General features: G+C 40.3%; 1 protein-coding gene across 1 annotated transcript in view; it reads left to right on the forward strand.

Annotated features, from left to right (window-relative positions):
- The window catches only part of GALNT17 (polypeptide N-acetylgalactosaminyltransferase 17), an 815,309-nt gene that overhangs the window by 221,366 nt on the left and 572,972 nt on the right, over window positions 1-20,971 (forward strand). The window contains exon 3 of the mRNA XM_073615091.1: window positions 12,683-12,849. Within this exon, the coding sequence (XP_073471192.1) occupies window positions 12,683-12,849 (167 nt within the window). The remainder of the gene's footprint in view (window positions 1-12,682; window positions 12,850-20,971) is intronic.

Here is a 20,971-nt window from a genome sequence, read left to right on the forward strand (position 1 = left end):
GACCAAGCAGAGAGTTGCCACAACAGAAACAGATGCTTTTACCTTGTGGGAGAATAATGTTATCTTTAATTGCAGTAGACATAAAGGAGGTTTGCAATAACATCAGCTTTGTTCGAGTCTGATCTTTCTCTATTCAAGGTGAAAGCTTGAAGTAAATGTAATAGTGAAAAGAAGAGACGCTGACAAGAGAATTCAACTTCTTATCAGGAAAATCTACAAAAGGACACAGCCTACAGAGTATAGCAAATAATCACTGAGTTTTGAAGTAGAAAATGTATCTGCCAACCAAGATATGGCAGCCGTGGGTAGAAAGAAGAAAATCATAACTAGGCAGTGTGTCAGGAAAGAGACTCTTCATTATGGAAGAGATCCTCAACCTTGTCACTGCACTCAACTCAAAGCTAAAACAGAAAAACTGAACAGGGTTAGTTTAATATGTAGAGTTACTGCTTGAGGTTATTTGTAACTTTGTTCTTAGTCATTTTGAATGTGTTTAATATAAAATAATAATATACACAATTTGTCATTGCAATTTTGTTAATATTGAATATTCAAAACCAATAATTCAACTGAGTACTTGGTAACATGAAAAACACATACAATAGAGGTTTAGTCTAGTTTTCATATACATAAAGGTAATCGCACCAGCGGTGGCCTATTTACTTTAGTGGATCAGCATGAGAAAAATTAGTAATAATCTTAGATTTGTTACCCGTGAGGACATCTTATTCCTCAAAATTATGTAGAAAGCATGCATTCTGTTGTAGTGCTACCCCCTTAAGGGTCGTTCGGTTAAAAGGCACACGCTGCTACTGACTCTTAACAGACAATGTGATTTTGTGCACCAAGCAAGATCTTTATAAAGAAAGCAAGGTTTTGAAACAATTTGATATTACACTGTGATGAGCATAACATAAACAGAATTTACTTAAGCGGTACTCTATGCTGTAAGCATTTGACTTCAGTGGTAATTCTAGTAAACCTGAGCTTGTTATAAGACAGGACCTCTTTTCCTTTAATTAGTCCTACAGAACAGAAATGTATAAACGTTCAGCCCCGGCTCTGGGTATTGAAAAGGTCCTCCCTGAGAACATAACCAGAGAAATAATATTGAAACTAAATCTCAAGGACGTCCTGAGCCAAGGACTAAGGTTTACTGTTGCAACATTAACCTAGAAGTAAAACATAACACATATTATTGGCCTAACATTGGAGCTCTTTTGATGGTGCACTTTGAAGTCATTAGTGTCTTTCTCTTCTGTGAAACTATTAGCAAATGAGAAGACATAAGCAGAAAACTTGCATCAACTTCAGAGTTCCCCTTTAATGACCTCCTGGTCAGCGTAGCAACTTTTGGTATTAAAGATATCAATTTAATCTGAAGAAAAAAATAATAATTGTTCCTGTGTGGGAAATTCAAAGCTGTAGCTGTTTATATGTAGGGCGGGTAAGGAAGGCACTTGCAGAATGTCTTCTACCAAGTATAGCAGCTATTTTGTAATCCAAACTGAGTGCAGAAACTGGTGACATGGAATCAACAGTTCTTTAGCATTGGGACAAGCACTGGTGGTGATAACCCAGCTCCTATCTATCAGAACTACTGGAGACTGAATAATTGTATCCCAGATGGTAATAGTCTTACTTATAATGGGAGTGTGCACTGAGTTCCTCTCTATCTACAGTCACCATATTTCTTTTGTGTCAAACAGTATAGACTCCTAGCAGGAACAAGTCTGTATGAGGGGGGGATACTTCCATGGACTCTGATTTATCTATGATGTAGGTGAACAGGCAGACAGTTCAGCACAGATATTTGGTTTGTTCTCACCCACTTCTGTTGATCAGCAGTCTGGCAGCGACCTCCAGTATAATGGCTCTGAGTGTCCTCTGCAGGCTCTGGCCTAGTGTCTGTCTCCTCAGCTGTGCAAGTGGTGAAGGGCTCTCCAGCAGTTCAGCACACAGTGACACAGCGTTCGCGCTTCCGTCACATAGTGATGCTGTTGCTTCACCACTTGGTCACTCTTTCTCCTCTTGACAGATTCTGGTCAGCCTCCTCTCTTGCTCTCACCCGCAGTCCTCTCCAGCAATTCCCCCTCTCTCCTCTTCCTGTGCGTGCCCTTTTCCTTTTACATAACAAAATAGATTACAGCACACACATATAAAAATTACATTTAAATCCTGCAAGGCTATTTAAAACACCTGAACATATTAAAAAATATGGGGATTTGGTTACACCTTATGGCCACATAGTGCTAAGCCCACTACTGCGTTTTCCTTTTACACGACCCCTCCTTTTATCAAAGTAATTGTGTTATGTAGTCCAGCTTCACCAAAAGTACTTGAAGATTTCCTCCAACAGCATACAAATTCCAGGACTCCCTGGGAGAACTTTCTGTGTTCTGAAATGACTCAGTCCTGACACATGCCATCTTGTGGTTGTTTTTAAATATAGCACCTGTAACAATCCCAGGGGTTACAATGTGTTTATTAGTAAAGCCTACACCCGCACCACCATTGAGCTCAGGGGTAAAAGAGCTACTTTAAATTGGATCTTGTATGAAATATCTGCTTAAATTACAGTCCCAACTCTATATAAAAATGCACAGTACAAGCATTTTAAAAAGATTTAAAAAAAAGGGGAAAAATGTAAAAAAAATACTCACCTTATACCCTGGCTTTCCACCACATCTCGTAGCTGCCAGTGACATCATTTCACCTCACTACAGAATGCTGGGAAAACTGAAGCACAATGACATTGCACTACCCTGGGCCAGAAGCCAGAAATTATCATGTTATATATTTCATTGTTTTCATTGCTTTTGCTTAGCATTTTGAGGGCTGCAAATTACATAAATAAATCTTATATTTTCATGCAGGTCCACGTTAAGTACAAGCATTGTGACTACATCCAAATGGCTGGTATTTCATTATCTACAACATGTATTCAGTATGGCTATTGCACCTATGTTACATAACAAGAATATTCACAATATAGGAAGATACAGATTTATGACTAGATCAAGCTGAGACATAGTATGAAATCTGAATCCCGTTACAGTCTCTCAGAGTCAATAAACATCAGAATAATTTCCTGACCCAGCAGACATAAGATCTGAGACTGAGATAGCTGGATGCTGTAAAGTTAGTGATCAATACAATTCAATAAGCTCAAGATGGTTATCTCCAGCTGTAAAGACAGTTGCTGTTGTTTTAGCACATAATTGATCAGTTTTTTCAAACTGCTGATTACTCTAATATGCACAGGCATATGCGTCGAATAATCTTTATTACACATTCCTGCACATTTTATTTAATCCCAGTCACCAACAGGGTGTGCATTTTTATTAAAAGCTGTTGAATGTATCTGTTCATTTTCAAAATTTTAGACTGTGTTTATATAAAAGTGCCATCTCTTTTAAATATATTGTATACAAAAATATAAAATACCTTTCATCAATTCTATGCATGAGGTTGAACAATGCATACAATTGCAAGGTTTTCATAGTTGGGACACACCTACTGATACAGCATGGCATGGTACAAGTTGAATAGGGTATCAACCTTCATTACAATCACATAATTAGTCTGGATGAAAAAAGACACAAGTCCATCCAGTTCAACCCACATTTTTTTTATGAGTTATGGGTGTTGGGGATTTACTGGGTGGGGAGGGGGGTGGTTTGATGTTCTATAGTTTTAAAGGTTGTTGGGAAGGACTGTGTGGTTTGCTGTGTGATATTAATTTTGTTTTTTCTTTTCCTTTTATAGGGTGAGTGCAGTACAACAGTGGAGGGACAGCAGTCGAGGGAAAGCGCAATTGTGTGATATCTAGTTTGAAGCTAAAGATTTTAGGGAAAGGTTTTAGTTTAGGCATAGTTTCTACTGTGTATTTATTGTCACAAATTAATATTGTTACTATTATTAGAAGTTATTATATTGAATGTTATGGAATATGTATTTTGTTTTTTTTCTTGAAATATTATGTGGTGTGTAATATTTTTGGAATTTTGTTTTTGTGAATTCTTTTTTATATTGATATTTTACAGCATTTTAAATATATGAATGGAAAAGAAAATAAAAACCTTGTAGAGCTTTAAAAAATGTTTCACACAGTTCCAAAAACTTTACATTTTGTCTTTTGCTTTGTGGTTAGAGTGAATGTTTGATAAACATATCATGTTCGGTACATCTCTGCAATACATCTACATTTCCCTGTTTTGTGTTTTTAAAATGCTGCAAATACAGAAAAATGCCTAATGATCTTTACAAAAATCCAAAAAGGCTCCTTACTTCTTACAGTGACACCTCTGCCTTTGCTTCACTGAAATCCCAAGCAGTGTTAAGACCATGGTTTACCCTTTTTGAGTTTTGACTCTTTCCTTATTGGATTGTTGGTAGAATTTGCATGCTCTTTGGGTAAGATAGGAATGCTAGTAATTGCCATTTTCTGTCTGTGAAACAATGTTACATTTAAATATTGACATATATAATTATTGATATAGATATATAATTGTGTTCAAAAGTTTGCATACCCTGGCAGAAATTGAAATGTTTGCATTAATATTGAAAACATGACTGATCATGCCAAAAAAACTGTCATTTATTTAAGGATAGTGATCGCATGAAGCCATTTATTATTACATAGTTTTTTGGATCCTTTTTAAATTACAATGATAACAGAAATCACCCAAATGGCCCTGATAAAAAGTTTACATACCCTGGAATGTTTGGCCTTGGTGCAGACTCAGAAGATGGCACACACAGGTTAAAATGGCAATTGAAGGTTAATTTCTCACATTTGAATAACAATTAGTGTCTGTGTATAAATAGTCAATGAGTTTGTTAGATCTAACTTGAATGCCCTAAGCAGGCTAGACACTGAGCCACGATGAGGTAGAAAAGAACAGTAAAGACCTGCGTAACAAAGTAATGGAACTTTATAAAGATGGAAAAGGATATAAAAAGATACCCAAGGCCTTGAATATGCCAGTCAGTTCTGTTTAATCCTTTATTCAGAAGTGGAAAATTTGGGACTCTTTTGACACCAAGCCAAGGTCAGGTAAACCAAGAAAGATTGCAGCCACAACTGGCAGAAGAATTGCCCAGGACGCAAATAGAAAAACCCACAGGTAACCTCAGGAGAAACTCAATCTGCTCTCCAAAACAATTCAATGATTCTTGAACAAAAAAGAGCTGCATGGTTAAGCTACCAGAACGAAGGCTTTACTGCGCCAATGCCACAAAAAAAGCCCAATTAGGCATGTCAAGATGTTGTTGGGCAGGCTTTTTTGTGGAACTTGTGCAATAAGGGCTTTTTTCCTGGCAACTTGACCATGCAGCTCTTTTTTGTTCAAGTATCATTGTATTGTGCTCCTTAAAAACAACCACACCATCTTTTTCCAGAGCAGCCTGTACTTCTCGTGAGGTTAGCTGTGGGTTTTTCTTTGTATCATGAACAATTCTTGGGCAGTTGTGGCTAAAATCTTTCTTGATATACAGTAGGGACAGAAAGTATTCAGACCCCCTTAAATTTTTCACTCTTTAAAATCATTTAAGTTCATTTTTTCCTCATTAATGTACACCCAGCACCCCATATTGACAGAAGAACACAGAATTGTTGACATTTTTGTAGATTTATTAAAAAAGAAAAACTGAAATATCACATGGTCCTAAGTATTCAGACCCTTTGCTGTGACACTCATATATTTAACTCAGGTGCTGTCCATTTCTTCTGATCATTCTTGAGATGGTTCTACACCTTCATTTGAGTCCAACTGTGTTTGAAGATACTGATTGGACATGATTAGAAAAGCCACACACCTGTCTATATAAGACCTTACAGCTCACAGTGCATGTCAGAGCAAATCAGAATCATGAGGTCAAAAGAACTTCCTGAAGAGCTCAGAGACAGAATTGTGGCAAGGCACAGATCTGGCCAAGGTTACAAAAAATTTCTGCTGCACTTAAGGTTCCTAAGAGCACAGTGACCTCCATAATCTTTAAATGAAAGACGTTTGGGATGACCAGAACCCTTCCTAGAGCTGGCCGTCCGGCCAAGCTGAGCTATTGGGGAGAAGAGCCTTGGTGATAGAGGTAAAAAAGAACCCAAAGATCACTGTGGCTGAGCTCCAGAGATGCAGTTGGGAGATGGGAGAAAGTTGTATAAAGTCAACCATCACTGCAGCCCTCAACCAGTTGGGCTTTATGGTAGAGTGGCCCGACGGAAGCCTCTCCTCAGTGCAAGACACATGAAAGCCCGCATGGAGTTTGCTAAAAACACCTGAAGGACTCCAAGATGGTGAAAAATAACATTATTTGGTCTGATGAGACCAAGATAGAACTTGTGTATGGAGAAAACCAGGCACTGCTCATCACCTGTCCAATACAGTCCCAACAGTGAAGCATGGTGGTGGCAGCATCATGCTGTGGGGGTGTTTTTCAGCTGCAGGGACAGGACAACTGGTTGCAATTGAGGGAAAGATGAATGCAGCCAAGTACAGGGATATCCTGGAAGAAAACCTTCTCCAGAGTGCTCAGGATCTCAGACTGGACCGAAGGTTTACTTTCCAAGACAATGACCCTAAGCACACAGCTAAAATAATGAAGGAATGGCTTCACAACAACTCAGTGACTGTTCTTGAATGGCCCAGCCAGAGCCCTGACTTAAACCCAATTGAGCATCTCTGGAGAGACCTAAAAATGGCTGTCCACCAACGTTTACCATCCAACCTGACAGAACTGGAGAGGATCTGCAAGGAGGAATGGCAGAGGATCCCCAAATCCAGGTGTGAAAAACTTGTTGCATCTTTCCCAAAAAGACTCATGGCTGTATTAGATCAAAAGGGTGCATCTACTAAATACTGAGCAAAGGGTCTGAATACTTTTGACTAGGGATGAGCCGAACACCCCCCCTGTTCGGTTCGCACCAGAACTTGCGAACAGGCAAAAAATTTGTTCGAACACGCGAACACCATTAAAGTCTATGGGACACGAACATGAATAATCAAAAGTGCTAATTTTAAAGGCTTATATGCAAGTTATTGTCATAAAAAGTGTTTGGGGACCTGGGTCCTGCCTCAGGGGACAAGGATCAATGCAAAAAAAGTTTTAAAACGGCCGTTTTTTCGGGAGCAGTGATTTTAATAATGCTTAAAGTGAAACAATGAAAGTGTAATATCCCTTTAAATTTTGTACCTGGGGGGTGTCTATAGTATGCCTGTAAAGGGGCGCATGTTTCCCATGTTTAGAACAGTCTGACAGCAAAATGACATTTCAAAGGAAAAAAAATCATTTAAAACTACTTGTGGCTATTAATGAATTGCCGGTCCGACAATACACATAAAAGTTCATTGATAAAAACGGTATGGGAATTCCCTACAGGTGAACCCCGAACCAAAATTAAAAAAAAAAAATGACGTGGGGGGTCCCCCTAAATTCCATACCAGGCCCTTCAGGTCTGGTATGGATATTAAGGGGAACCCCGGCCAAAATTAAAAAAAAAAATGTCATGGGTCCCCCTCAAAATCTATACCAGACCCTTCAGGTCTGGTAAGGATTTTAAGGGGAACCCCGCGCCAAAATTAAAAAAAAAAAAACGGCGTGAGGTCCCCCCAAAAATCCATACCAGACCCTTATCCGAGCACGCAACCTGGCAGGCCGCAAGAAAAGAGGGGGGGACGAGAGAGCGCCCCCCCTCCTGAACTGTACCAGGCCACACGCCCTCAACATTGGGAGGGTACTTTGGGGTATCCCCCCAAAACACCTTGTCCCCATGTTGATGAGGACAAGGGCCTCATCCCCACAACACTTGGCCGGTGGTTGTGGGGGTCTGTGGGCGGGGGGCTTATCGGAATCTGGAAGCCCCCTTTAACAAGGGGACCCCCAGATCCAGGCCCTCCCCCCCTGTGTGAAATGGTAAGGGGGTACAAAAGTACCCCTGCCATTTCACAAAAAAACTGTCAAAAATGTTAAAAATGACAAGAGACAGCTCTCTCGCCCCCCCTTTTCCTGCGGCCTGCAATTTGCGTCCTCAGATAAGGGTCTGGTGTGGATTTTGGGGGGGACCCCACGCCATTTTTTAAAATTTGGGCCCGGGTTCCCCTTAATATCTATACTAGACCTGAAGGTCCTGGTATAGATTTTGGGGGACCTCCATGCAATTTTTTTTTAAATCTTGGTGTGGGGTTCCCCTTATTATTCATACAAGACCCAGAGGGCCTGGTAATGGACTGGGGGGAACCCATGCTGTTTTTTCAATGATTTTTATCTATATTGCCAGGATCCGACAATACATTACAGCCGCAAGCAGTTTTACATTACATTTTTTCCTTTAGAAATGTAATTTTGCTGTGGTACTGTTATAAACACAGGAAAGATGCACTATTTTATAGGCAGACTAAGGACACCCCCCAGGTACAAAATTTAAAGGGATATTACACTTTTATTGTTTCACTTTAAGCATTATTAAAATCACTGCTCCCGAAAAAACAGACGTTTTAAAACTTTTTTTTGCATTAATCCATGTCCCCTGGGGCAGGACCCAGGTCCCCAAACACTTTTTATGACAATACCATGAATATAAGCCTTTAAAATTAGCAGTTTTGATTTCTCCCATAGACTTTTAAAGGGTGTTCCGCGGCATTCGAATTTGCCACGAACACCCCAAATTGTTCGCTGTTCGGCGAACTTGCGAACAGCCGATGTTCGAGTCGAACACGAGTTCGACTCAAACTCGATGCTCATCCCTACTTAGGACCATGTGATATTTCAGTTTTTCTTTTTTAATAAATCTGCAAAAATGTCAACAATTCTGTGTTTTTCTGTCAATATAGGGTGCTGTGTGTACATTAATGAGGAAAAAAAATGAACTTAAATGATTTTAGCAAATGGCTGCAATATAACAAAGAGTGAAAAATGTAAGGGGGCCTGAATACTTTCCGTCCCCACTGTGCCTTACCTTGGCTTGGTATCAAGAGATCTGCAAATTTTCTACTTCTTATTAAATCTTCTTTGTAAAGTTTGTTACACAGGTCTTTTGACTGTTCTTTTCTGCTCCCCATGACTTAGTATCTAGCCTGCTTAGTGCATCCATGTTAGAGCTAACAAACTCATTGACTATTTATACACAGACACTAATTGCAATTTAAAAAGCTACAAATGTGGGAAATGAACCTTTAATAGCCCTTTTAACCTGTGTGTGCCACCTTCTGTGTCTGTACCAAGGCCAAACATTCCAGGGTATGCAAACTTTTCATCAGGGCCATTTGGGTGATTTCTGTTATCATTATTATTTTAAAAGAAGCCATGTGATAATGCATGGCTTCATGTGATCACTATCCTTGAATAAAATACATTTTTGTGGCATGATTAGTCATATGTTCAATATAAATGCCAAAATTTCACAATTTCTACCAGGGTATGCAAACTTTTGAGCAAATATATATATAGTACACCCCTCACATTTTTGTAGATATTTTATAATATCTTTTCATGTGACAACACTAAAGTGACACTTTGCTACAATGTAAAGTAGTGAGTGTACAGCTTGTATAACAGTGTAAATTTGCTGTCCCCTCAAAATAACTCAACTCCCGGGCAATAATGTCTAAACCACTGGCAACAAAAGTGAGTACACCCCTAGGTGAAAATGTCCAAATTGGGCCCAAAGTGTCAACATTTTGTGTGGCCACCATTATTTTCTAGCACTGTCTTAACCGTCTTGGGCGTGGAGTTCGCCAGAGGTTCACAGGTTGCCACTGGAGTCCTCTTCCACTTCTTCATGATGACATCACGGAGCTGGTGGATTTTAGAGACCTTGCGCTTCTCCACCTTCCATTTGAGGATACCCCACAGATGCTCAGTAGGGTTTAGGTCTGGAGACATGCTTGGCCAGTCCATCACCTTTACCCTCAGCTTCTTTAGCAAGGCAGTGATCGTCTTGGTGGTGTTTTTGGGTTCCTTTTCACGTTGGAATACTGCCCCGTGGCCCAGTCTCCGAAGGGAGGGGATCATGCTCTGCTTCAGTATGTCACAGTACATGTTGGCATTCATGGTTCCCTCAGTAAACTGTAGCTCCCCAGTTTCGTCAGGACTCATGCAGACCCAGACCATGACACTCCCACCACCATACTTGACTGTAGGCAAGACACACTTGTCTTTGTACTCCTCACCTGGTTGCTGATAAACATGCTTGACAACATCTGAACCAAATAAGTTTACCTTGGTCTCTTCAGACCACAGGACACAGTTCTAGTAATCCATGTCCTTAGTCTGCATGTCTTCAACAAACTGTTTGCGTGCTTTGTCGTGCATCATCTTTAGAAGAGGCTTCCATCTCAGACAACAGCCATGCAGACCAATTTGATGCAGTGTGCAGCGTATGGTCTGAGCACTGACAGGCTGACCCCCCGACCCCTTCAACCTCTGCAGCAATGCTGGTAGCACTCATACGTCTATTTCCCAAAGACAACCTCTGGATATGACGCTGATCACGTGCACTCAACTTCTTTGGTCGACCATGGCTAGGCCTGTTCTGAGTGGAACCTGTCCTGTTAAACCGCTGTATGGTCTTGGCCACCATGCTGCAGCTCAGTTTTAGGGTGTTGGCAATCTTCTTATAGCCTAGGGCATCTTTATGTAGAGCAACAATTCTTATTTCAGATCCTCAGAGAGTTCTTTGCCATGAGGTGCCACATTGAACTTCCAGTGTCCAGTATGAGAACGTGAGAGTGATAACACCAAATTTAACACACCTGCTCCCCATTCACACCTGAGACCTTGTAACACCAATGAGTCACATGACACTGGGGAGGGAAAATGGATAATTGGGCCCAATTTGGACATTTTCACTCACCTTTGTTGCCAGACATTTATTTAGACATTAATGGCTGTGTGTTGAATTATTTTGAGGGGACAGCAAATTTACACTGTTATACAAGCTGTACACTCACTACTTTACATTGTAGCAAAGTGTAATTTCTTCAGTGTTGTCACATGAAAAGATATAATAAAATATTTACAAAAATCTCAGAGGTATACTCATGTTTGTGAGATACTGTATATTGGGGTCGGGGATGTCAGGGTATTACCATTGTTTAACCACTTGCCGCCCGCCATATAGCAGAATGACGGCGGCAAAGTGGTTTCAATATCCTGACTGGGCGTCATATGACGTCCTCAGGATATTGAGCCGCAGCGCACCCCCACTCTGACACCCCGCAACACCGATCTAGGTAAAGAGTCTCTGACGGAGACTCTTTACCACGTGATCAGCCGTGTCCAATCACGGCTGTTCATGATGTAAATAGGAAGAGCCGGTGATCGGCTTTTCCTCACTCGCGTCTGACAGACGCGAGTAGAGGAGAGCCGATTGGCTGCTCTCCTGACAGAGGGGTGTGTGCTGATTGTTTATCAGCACAGCCCCCCCTCAGATCCTACCCAGGACCACCAGGGAAGCTGCCAGGACCACCAGGGAAGCCGCCCAGGACCACCAGGGAAACCAGCCACACTGGACCACCAGGTATGCCCCCTAGACCCCCAGGGAAATACTAATCAGTGCAAAGGCAGCTGCCAATCAATGCCCAGGCAGCTGCCAATCAGTGCCCACTCCAATGCCTTCCACTGCCAGTGCCATCAGGGATGCCTGTCAGTGCCGCGTACCAGTGCCGCGTATCAATGCCCATCAGTGCCACGTATCAGTGCCCATCAGTGCCACCTATCAGTGCCCATCAGTGCCCAGCAGTGCTGCCTATCAGTGCCCATCAGTGCCACCCATAAGAACCCATCTTTGCAGCCTTTCAGTGCCCATCAGTGTCGCCTATCAGTGCCCATCAGTGCCCACCAGTGCCACCCAGTGTCACCCATGAGTGCCCATCAGTGCCGCCTATCAATGCCCATCAGTGCCGCATATCAGTGCCCATCGTCAGTGCCCATCAGTGCCCGCTCATTGGTGCCAACTCATCGCTGCCGCCTTATCAGTGCTTGTCAGTGCCACCTTATCAGTGCCCATCAGTGAAAGGGAAACTTACTTATTTACAAAATTTTTAAACAGAAACAAAAGCAAAACTTTTATTTTTTTCAAAATTTTGTTTTCGCAAAAAATAAAAACCGCAGAGGTGATCAAATACCACCAAAAGAAAGCTCTATTTGTGGGAACAAAATGATAAAAATGTAGTTTGGGTACAGTATAGCATGACCGCGCAATTGTCATTCAAACTGCGATAGCGCTGAAAGCTGAAAATTGGTCTGGGCGGGAAGGTGTATAAGTGCCCTGTATTGAAGTGGTTAAAATTGTATAAACATATGAATGTCTTATGAGATGTTTGAAAACACACATGTTCCTTTAAGCTTTAACAAGCTATTATTCATATATACAGAAATATTGTGCATTTCCCCCACTCCTCTTGCTCAGCAATTAGGGCTTAGTAGGGTGAGAAATGCGTCAGTGATGATGAGAGTGATATGTCTCTGTAAACTGCTTGTACAATAATGTTTGCTGGATTTAATGGGAAGCTACATTATGTGTGGCTTTGGGCTTGACAAAATTTACAACAGTTTTAGCAGGCATGGCTAATCATTACAGTTAATAATAAGTGTGAAATATAATACATTTTTATCCAGGAAATTAGACAAAATACTTTACTAGAAAAGAACATGCTATATGTCATGGTTTTATATCTTTCAGGTGCAAGAAATTAAAATACCCCAAGGAACTTCCTCAGATATCAATCATTTTCATATTTGTCAACGAAGCCCTATCAGTGATTCTACGATCAGTACACAGTGCAGTAAATCACACACCTGTCCATCTCCTAAAGGAAATTATCCTGGTGGATGACAACAGTGATGAAGGTAAGCTAAATTCAGAAACATGTACTGTAAATGTCTGGTATAAAACCAATAAAATTTAAATATAATGTTAGAATTTCAGTTCATGCTTAAAGGCCCACATTTACCTGAAAAGTTAGGAATTCTTATTAAGAAGTCACAAAGTGACAGAATATATTGTGACAGAAAGAAAACGTAGGCTTGAATTTTCTGTAAAAAGCATTGCATGTCTGATTTGACTTGACTCCTTCCTTCTAATTGTTTTGCAATCTGAAACAGAAAATCTACATGTCATCAGCAAAACCAGAATTTGTATTCTTTTTGCTTTAGACACTTATGTCCCAGATAACACAAAAGAGAGAAAAATGGAAACAATATTTTTTGTTTGACATAACAAATATCCCTTGATAATTTGAAAACCAGGTCAATGGTAAATTATATATGGCAGCCTTTAAAGCAAGTGAGCATTTCCTAACCACTCTATGCATTTATAGCTTTTATATATTAGGCTAAGGTCAATGAGCTTTGAGGGTTTAGGGGACATGTACAAACAATAAAAACACATAAGAAGGAGTATGACTATGACTAAGTGTTTATAAGATTGAGACACTTAAAGCGTAGCTCCACTTTTGTTGAGAAAAAGAAACATTTCCCTCTGGGTGATTTATGTACATTGCAAGGATTTTAACAAACTTTGTTGCAGATTCCTACCTTTTGTTATTCTGAAGAAATCACTGTTTCTTTGTGTCCATGTGGAAAGTGAATCTAATGGGAGTGGTTTCATAATTATCAACCGACTGCTGCACCTGCAGGGCACTAATGAGGAAAATAGCAGAGTCTACATCCCTTTGAACGTGATTTCCTTTTGGGAGTATCTCACCAAAAATGAAATTTTTTGTTGCAGGAGATGCCTGAAATATGACTTGTATCTTGGTGCAGATTTGTAGGAAAATCAGTGAGTCAATCACACAAGCAGGAAATAATGTTTCTGGGGGGCATTCTGTACATATTCTGTGTACAGAACACTTCTACGTAGCCATGTTGAATTGCATTTTACTGAAAATTACAAAGCTGCAGATTGAAAAGGAAAGGTAATTTTTAATAACATTCAATTACAATATGACTTGTGGTGCAATTGTATATGTTATATTATTTCTTTTATATGCTATATTTTTTAACTTAAAAGTGGAGTTACCCTCACGAAAGAGAATTCAGCCTGTATATAGCCTGTGATGCCATGTTTTTAAATGAGTAAAGAATTTTGTTTGTGTTCTTCCCCTGTGTATGAATTAAATGTCAGTGATGTACTAGATAAGCACCAATTTATAGCGGGCAAGGGTGGACCAACTTGGAGTGGTACTGTGACTGTATACATTGGAATTATACAATTAGTAAAAGACAAAAAAGACTGCATTTAAGCATATATTATTACAATGTCACAAACCAACATTTTAACTAAACAGCTACTCCATGTTTGGCTGGCATTGAAAAAAATACAAAGTCGTTGCTGTAAAGGAGCAGAGAGAATGGTCTCTTTAAAAGTAATTGTTCATTTAACTTAATTAAATAGGTGGAATTATGTTACTTTTGAATGCCATATCATATGCAAGGAAAATAAATAAAAAAAAAAACATGATCGGATGAATGAAGTAAAGGCTCTTTCACTTTGCGAACTGAACATTGTATACTCTTTTATTAAATGAACTTGTGAAAAGTAAATTTTCACTTTGCAAAGCTAATGAGCTAACTGAACATTTACTTTGCAACAAATCATAAGTTGTGAAAAATGCATGATTTTTTCTTCTTGCACATATAATTGTATGATTGAGATCAGGGCACCCTCACCTCATTCACTAAGCTAAGGAAATTTGCAAAGTGAATTGAATTTTGACTTATTTTAAATTTTCCTTGCACATAGTTGAGTATTCATCAAAAATGGATTTCCACTTTGCTTTACCTCATTCACTAAACAAAGTGAAAATTCACTTTTGAAAGGAAATATTTGCTTTGCAAAAAGAACATACTAGACTGCTTAAAAGTAGTGAGTAAAAACAACATGTATATACAGTGGGGACAGAAAGTATTCAGACCCCCTTAAATTTTTCACTGTTTGTTATATTGCAGCCATTTGCTAAAATCAATAAAATGTCCTCATTAATGTACACACAGCACCCCATATTGACAGAAAAACACAGAATTGTTGACATTTTTGCAGATTTATTAAAAAAGAAAAGCTGAAATATCACATGGGCCTAAGTATTCAGACCCTTTGGTGTGACACTCATATATTTAACTCAGGTGCTGGTCATTTCTTCTGATCATCCTTGAGATGGTTCTACACCTTCATTTGAGTCCAGCTGTGTTTGATTATACTTATTGGACTTGATTAGGAAAGCCACAAAGCCTGTCTATATAAGACCTTACAGCTCACAGTGCATGTCAGAGCAAATGAGAAACATGAGGTCAAAGGAACTGCCTGAAGAGTTCAGAGACAGAATTGTGGTAGGGCACAGATCTGGCTAAGGTTACAAAAAAGTTCTGCTGCACTTAAGGTTCCTAAGAGCATGGTGGCCTCCATAATCCTTAAATGGAAGACGTTTGGGACAACCAGAACCCTTCCTAGAGCTGGCCGTCTGGCCAAACTGAGCTATCGGGAGAGAAGAGCCTTGGTGAGAGAGGTAAAGAAGAACCCAAAGATCACTGTGGCTGAGCTCCAGAGATGCAGGGAGATGGGAGAAAGTTGTAGAAAGTCAACCATCACTGCACCCCTCCACCAGTTGGAGATTCATGGCAGAGTGGCCCGACGGAAGCCTCTCCTCAGTGCAAGACACATGAAAGCCTGCATGGAGTTTGCTAAAAAAACACCTAAAGGACTCCAAGATGGTGAAAAATAAGATTCTCTGGTCTTATGAGACCAAGATAGAACTTTTTGGCCTTAATTCTAAGCGGTATGTGTGGAGAAAACCAGGCACTGCTCATCACCTGTCCAATACAGTCCCAACAGTGAAGCATGGTGGTGGCAGCATCATGCTGTGGGGGTGTTTTTCAGCTGCAGGGACAGGACGACTGGTTGCAATTGAGGGAAAGATGAATGTGGCCAAGTACAGGGATATCCTGAAAGAAAACCTTCTCCAGAGTGCTCAGGACCTCAGACTGTGCCGAAGGTTTACCTTCCAACAAGACAATGACCCTAAGCACACAGCTAAAATAACGAAGGAGTGGCTTCACAACAACTCCGTGACTGTTCTTGAATTGCCCAGCCAGAGCCCTGACTTAAACCCAAAACAGATAAATAATGAATTTAAATGAATATAGAGTATGTTTACTTGTTAAACTGTCAAAGGATTTGTAATCCTGTACAACCTACCATTTCATTTTTGCACCTCTCTCATACTGCAAAGCCAGGCTAGTGACACTAATTAAATGGTTTGGCATTTCAGCTTCCTGTGCACTAATTATCAGTGTCCTAATTATCAGTGTAGTCCCGACAGTGCCCACCAGTTCTGCCTATCAGTGCCCACCAGTGCTGCCAATCAGTGCCAATCAGTGCCCATCAGTGTCTCCTCATCAGTGTTACATCTCAGTGCTGCCTAAAAAACAGAGTGGTGTTAAATACCACCAAAAGAAGGCTATATGTGTGTAAAAAAAATGATAAAAATTTCATATGGGTACAGTTTTGACTACGCAATTGTCATTCAAAGAAAATTGACCTCGGCAGGAAGGAGGTAAAAGTGCCCAGTAGGCAAGTGCTTAACAAAAACCTGAATACCTGTGGTAGATGTCCAACAAGCTGTCATTATGCAGTGGCTTTTAGGGTTTCATAAAAACTATTTAAATGCATTTCATGTCCTAGAAATTTATGTGGAAGAGTGTTTCAAGCTCTAAAGTGCTTTCACTGGTGCCTCTTGATTGCTAGTTATTTTGTCAGTTAGGTGCCACAGGCTAATAGCTGTGAACATGATTTAAAATGTTTTGTTTTTCAAAACACATAAATTATGGCAACAAAACGTATAACATTTAAACAGCCTTAGAGAAGAAAAACAAAATTTCAGTAAGCGTGTGATAGAATTAATGTTCCTCTTAATTAATGATTGCAGAAACCAACTACATAGGGGCACTTTATACAAAAAAAAAAAAAATACAACTTTCAAATGCAGGCCAAGATTGGGGCCTGGGGCAAATACCAGTTTTTCATCAATATTAAATATTCTAGTTATAGCATCTGAATGGAATGGAGAGGGCAAAAAGAAGTAATTGCAACTCAGGGTCTTAGCCTGCAATCCTCATAACATGATAAATGTGTGCCGTGATGGGTGGGTCTCTTTGGGGATTAATGGTTAATTGCCAAAAGATTTGCCATTTAAAATTAGTCAATGGTTAAACACCACTGTTGCCAGTAGATGTGACATTTGTAATTTAAATATGAAGCATGCAACTGAGATAAGGATTTGCATTAAAAAATTAATGTAGATTGGTCACTTTATTATGGCAAGAGATTTGAACCAGGCGTTGTACCCTTATCTCGCTAAATTCACATATACACCTGAATCCCAGGTGACTCCTGCAATGTTCAGGTCCCTCCTGACGCCAAACTCCCTAGTGGATATGTGGAAAGAGTGTAACCCTAATTTAGATTAATCTAGATTTTATACATTTTAGTCTCATCCCCACAATGCTTTTTCCAGAATAGACCATATTTTTCTTGGCTTCTCCACTCCTTTATCTACCCTATCACAGACCGTAGCACTGTCATCATCACCTTCTCCTCCTTGTTGAATAAACAGGACACCACTTGGTGTATGAACGAGTCACATCTGTTGAACCCAGATTTTTGCCTTGACATACAAGTAACTCTGAAATAATATTTAGAATTTATTGCTTCTCCAGAAATATTGACAGTCGCCCTTTGGTAGGAAAACAAACATGTGGTCCGAGGCATGTGTATTCCGGTAGTGACTCAGCCTAATGCCCTGTACACACGGTCGGACATTGATCGGACATTCCGACAACAAAATCCATGGATTTTTTCCGACGGATGTTGGCTCAAACTTGTCTTGCATACACATGGTCACACAAAGTTGTCGGAAAATCCGATCGCGTTGACGTAAAACACATACGTCGGGACTATAAACGGGGCAGTAGCCAATAGCTTTCGTCTCTTAATTTATTCTGAGCATGCGTGGCACTTTGTGCGTCGGATTTGTGTACACACGATCAGAATTTCCAACAATGGATTTTGTTGTCAGAAATAGCAAGCTCTCAAACTTTGTGTGTCGGAAATTCCGATGAAAAATGTGTGATGGAGCCCACACACGGTCGGAATTTCCGACAACAAGGTCCTATCACACATTTTCCGTCGGAAAAATCCGACCGTGTGTACAGGGCTTTAGAGGGACAGACTTTTGCATCTGCAACAGCTTGAGCAGGACTTCCAATCCTCCTTTGTTCTTTCCAATTTGATCCCTTCAAAGCTAACCACATACATTTACACTGATACATTTAAAATAAAACTGAGCTGGATTTACCATTGATGGAGTCTGCTGAGAAAGTGTTGTGTAGGACCTGTCATTGTTATTACATCAAATCAAATAAACTTTACACCCCATTAGCCCTTAAGCTTTATAAACTGGATGGTGATTGTAAACTGATCCAACTTAACCATGTAAGGACCAAGCCTCTTTCTGCGATTTAGTGTTTATAAGTTAAAAACATTTTTTTTTTAGAAAAATACTTAAAAAATACTTAGAAACATTATATAATTTTTTTTATAACACCCTAGAGAATAAAATGGCGGTCGTTGCAATACTTTCTGTCACACTGTATTTGCGCAGAGGTCTTACAAGTGCACTTCTTTTGGAAAAAATACACTTTTTTGCATTAAAAAATAAGACATCAGTAAATTTAGCCCAGTTTTTTTTTTTAATATTGTGAAAGATAATGTTACGTCGAGTAAATTGATACCCAACATGTCACGCTTCAAAATTGCACCCACTCGTGGAATGGCGACAAACTTTTATCCTTAAAAATCTCCATAGGCGATGTTTAAAAAATTCTACGGGTTGCATGTTTTGAGCTACAAAGGAGGTCTAGGGCTAGAATTATTGCTATCTCTCTAACAATCGCGGCAATTTTTCTTATTCATTATTTTTTATTATTTTTTCTTATTTATTTTACTTTTTATTTTTACAGTGTTCTTTTAAAAAAGAAATTGTGTCACTTTTATCCCTCGTACAAGAAATGTAAACATCCCTTGTAATAGAGAAAAAAGCATGACAAGGCCTCTTAAATATGAGATCTGGGGTCAAAAAGACGTCAGATCTCATATTTACACTAAAATGCAATGTAAACGATTTTTCAATCGTTTGATAAAAAAAAAAAAAAGTCCCTTTAAGAGATATGGGTGGAAGTGACGTTTTGACTTTGCTTCTGCCCTGCAATGGTATGGAGATGGGTGGGGGCCATCTTCCCCTCACTCATCTCCATACCTAACACCGAGAAGGATCTGATCGCCTCTGCCACTGCCAGTGGCTCCGGTAAGAGACGGAGTCAATATGGGGTAGTGGTGCGATGTTAGTCTATTGAGTGAGGTGGACCCACATCCCAAAATTTAGGGAGAAATGGAAATTTGATCCTCTTACGGGACTTTAAAGGGGACACCTACTCATGAGTAATAGAGTATAATAAGGAGTATAATAGGTATAGGTTTGATTGCAAAAGTTTAGGTGTTTATTGGGGTAAGGAGAAGAGTAATTCTAAGTATGCTCCAATCTGGAGAGGGCCGAGAGAAGGCCCATGCAGGCAGGAGACTGCAGGTCTCCAAAGGGAGGGGGTTTTTTCCTTAAGGTCTGGCCTGGTGAGCAAGTGCAATAGTCCTGTATGCTGTCCCAGACTGTGTGCATCCAGTTCCCTGTGAGGGTAGCGGTGCCCCAGGGGGGTGATGGCAATATGGGAGCAGTGGAGGTGAGTGCTCCAACAGGGGGTCCAGGCCAGGAGGTCCAACCTGGTGGGTGTGGCAGCGGCATGCAGCGATGTGGGGCGGAAGGCCGTTCACGGGGAACTGGATGCACACAGTCTGGGACAGCATACAGGACTATTTCACTTGCTCACCAGGCCCTCTCCAGATTGGAGCATACTTAGAATTACTCTTCTCCACGGTGGCTTTGTGGCGCCCTTTGCTGGGGAGCTCTCTTTCAGGCCACACCGCCGGGTTTTGGGTGTCACGGGCCTGACGTGGACTGGGGGCGAGCGGTCCGCGGAAGTCCAGTGGTGTGTCTTTTTATCCCCCAACAAACCAAACACCCCTTCCTATTGAGTGCTTTTTTGGATACAATGCAGTAATACATGCCTTCCAAGCAACATAATATGACATAGCTCTGTGCTTGCTGATCCCTATCAGACACCCCTGAGGAAGAGTTTATCTCGAAACGCATCGGGTACTCTCTGTGTGTGTGCTCCATACACACCTGGAGTCCTATGATTGTGGATCTTCTGCATGTTGTATTGCCATGTTCCATGTTTGTAACTTTTATCCTGTACTTTATGCCAACTCATCTGTTGTACCCTTAATTTACCCAAATCCTTACCCCAATAAACACCTAAACTTTTGCAATCAAACCTTTACCTATTATACTCCTTATTATACTTTATTACTCATGAGTAGGTGTCCCCTTTAAAGTCCCGCAAGAGGATCAAATTTCCATTTCTCTCCGGTAAGAGACAGAGGGCACTGGAGATCGGCAGGAGTGGGGCCCCTCTCCCGCTGCCGATAAAAGTAATCTTGCGGCGAATCTGCCGCAGAGACCACTTTTTTTTGTTTACAATATTTTATATAAAGAGGTGGTACAGGAGTATAACACATTGTAATAACAGCATGAAATCTTGAAGTATAAATTGGTGCGATTCAACTCATAGAAAAATAACTGTATAAAAACTCTTGATACAGTCAGTAAACACAGTATGGAACAGTGCGGTGATGTCATGGACCGCCATAATGCAGAGTAGAGGAAGTAAAAACTGCTTAGTAGCATTCACATGAAAGGAAGGAAACAATATCACATGGACTAAGGGGAGCTATCAAACATAGTGTAATGCTTAGACCAAGGGGACCATTTTTTGTCATAGTAGGGAACAGTATGGTAGAGGGTGT

The sequence above is a fragment of the Aquarana catesbeiana genome, linkage group LG02, assembly GCF_042186555.1.
Source record: "Aquarana catesbeiana isolate 2022-GZ linkage group LG02, ASM4218655v1, whole genome shotgun sequence".
NCBI classification, from domain to species: domain Eukaryota; kingdom Metazoa; phylum Chordata; class Amphibia; order Anura; family Ranidae; genus Aquarana; species Aquarana catesbeiana.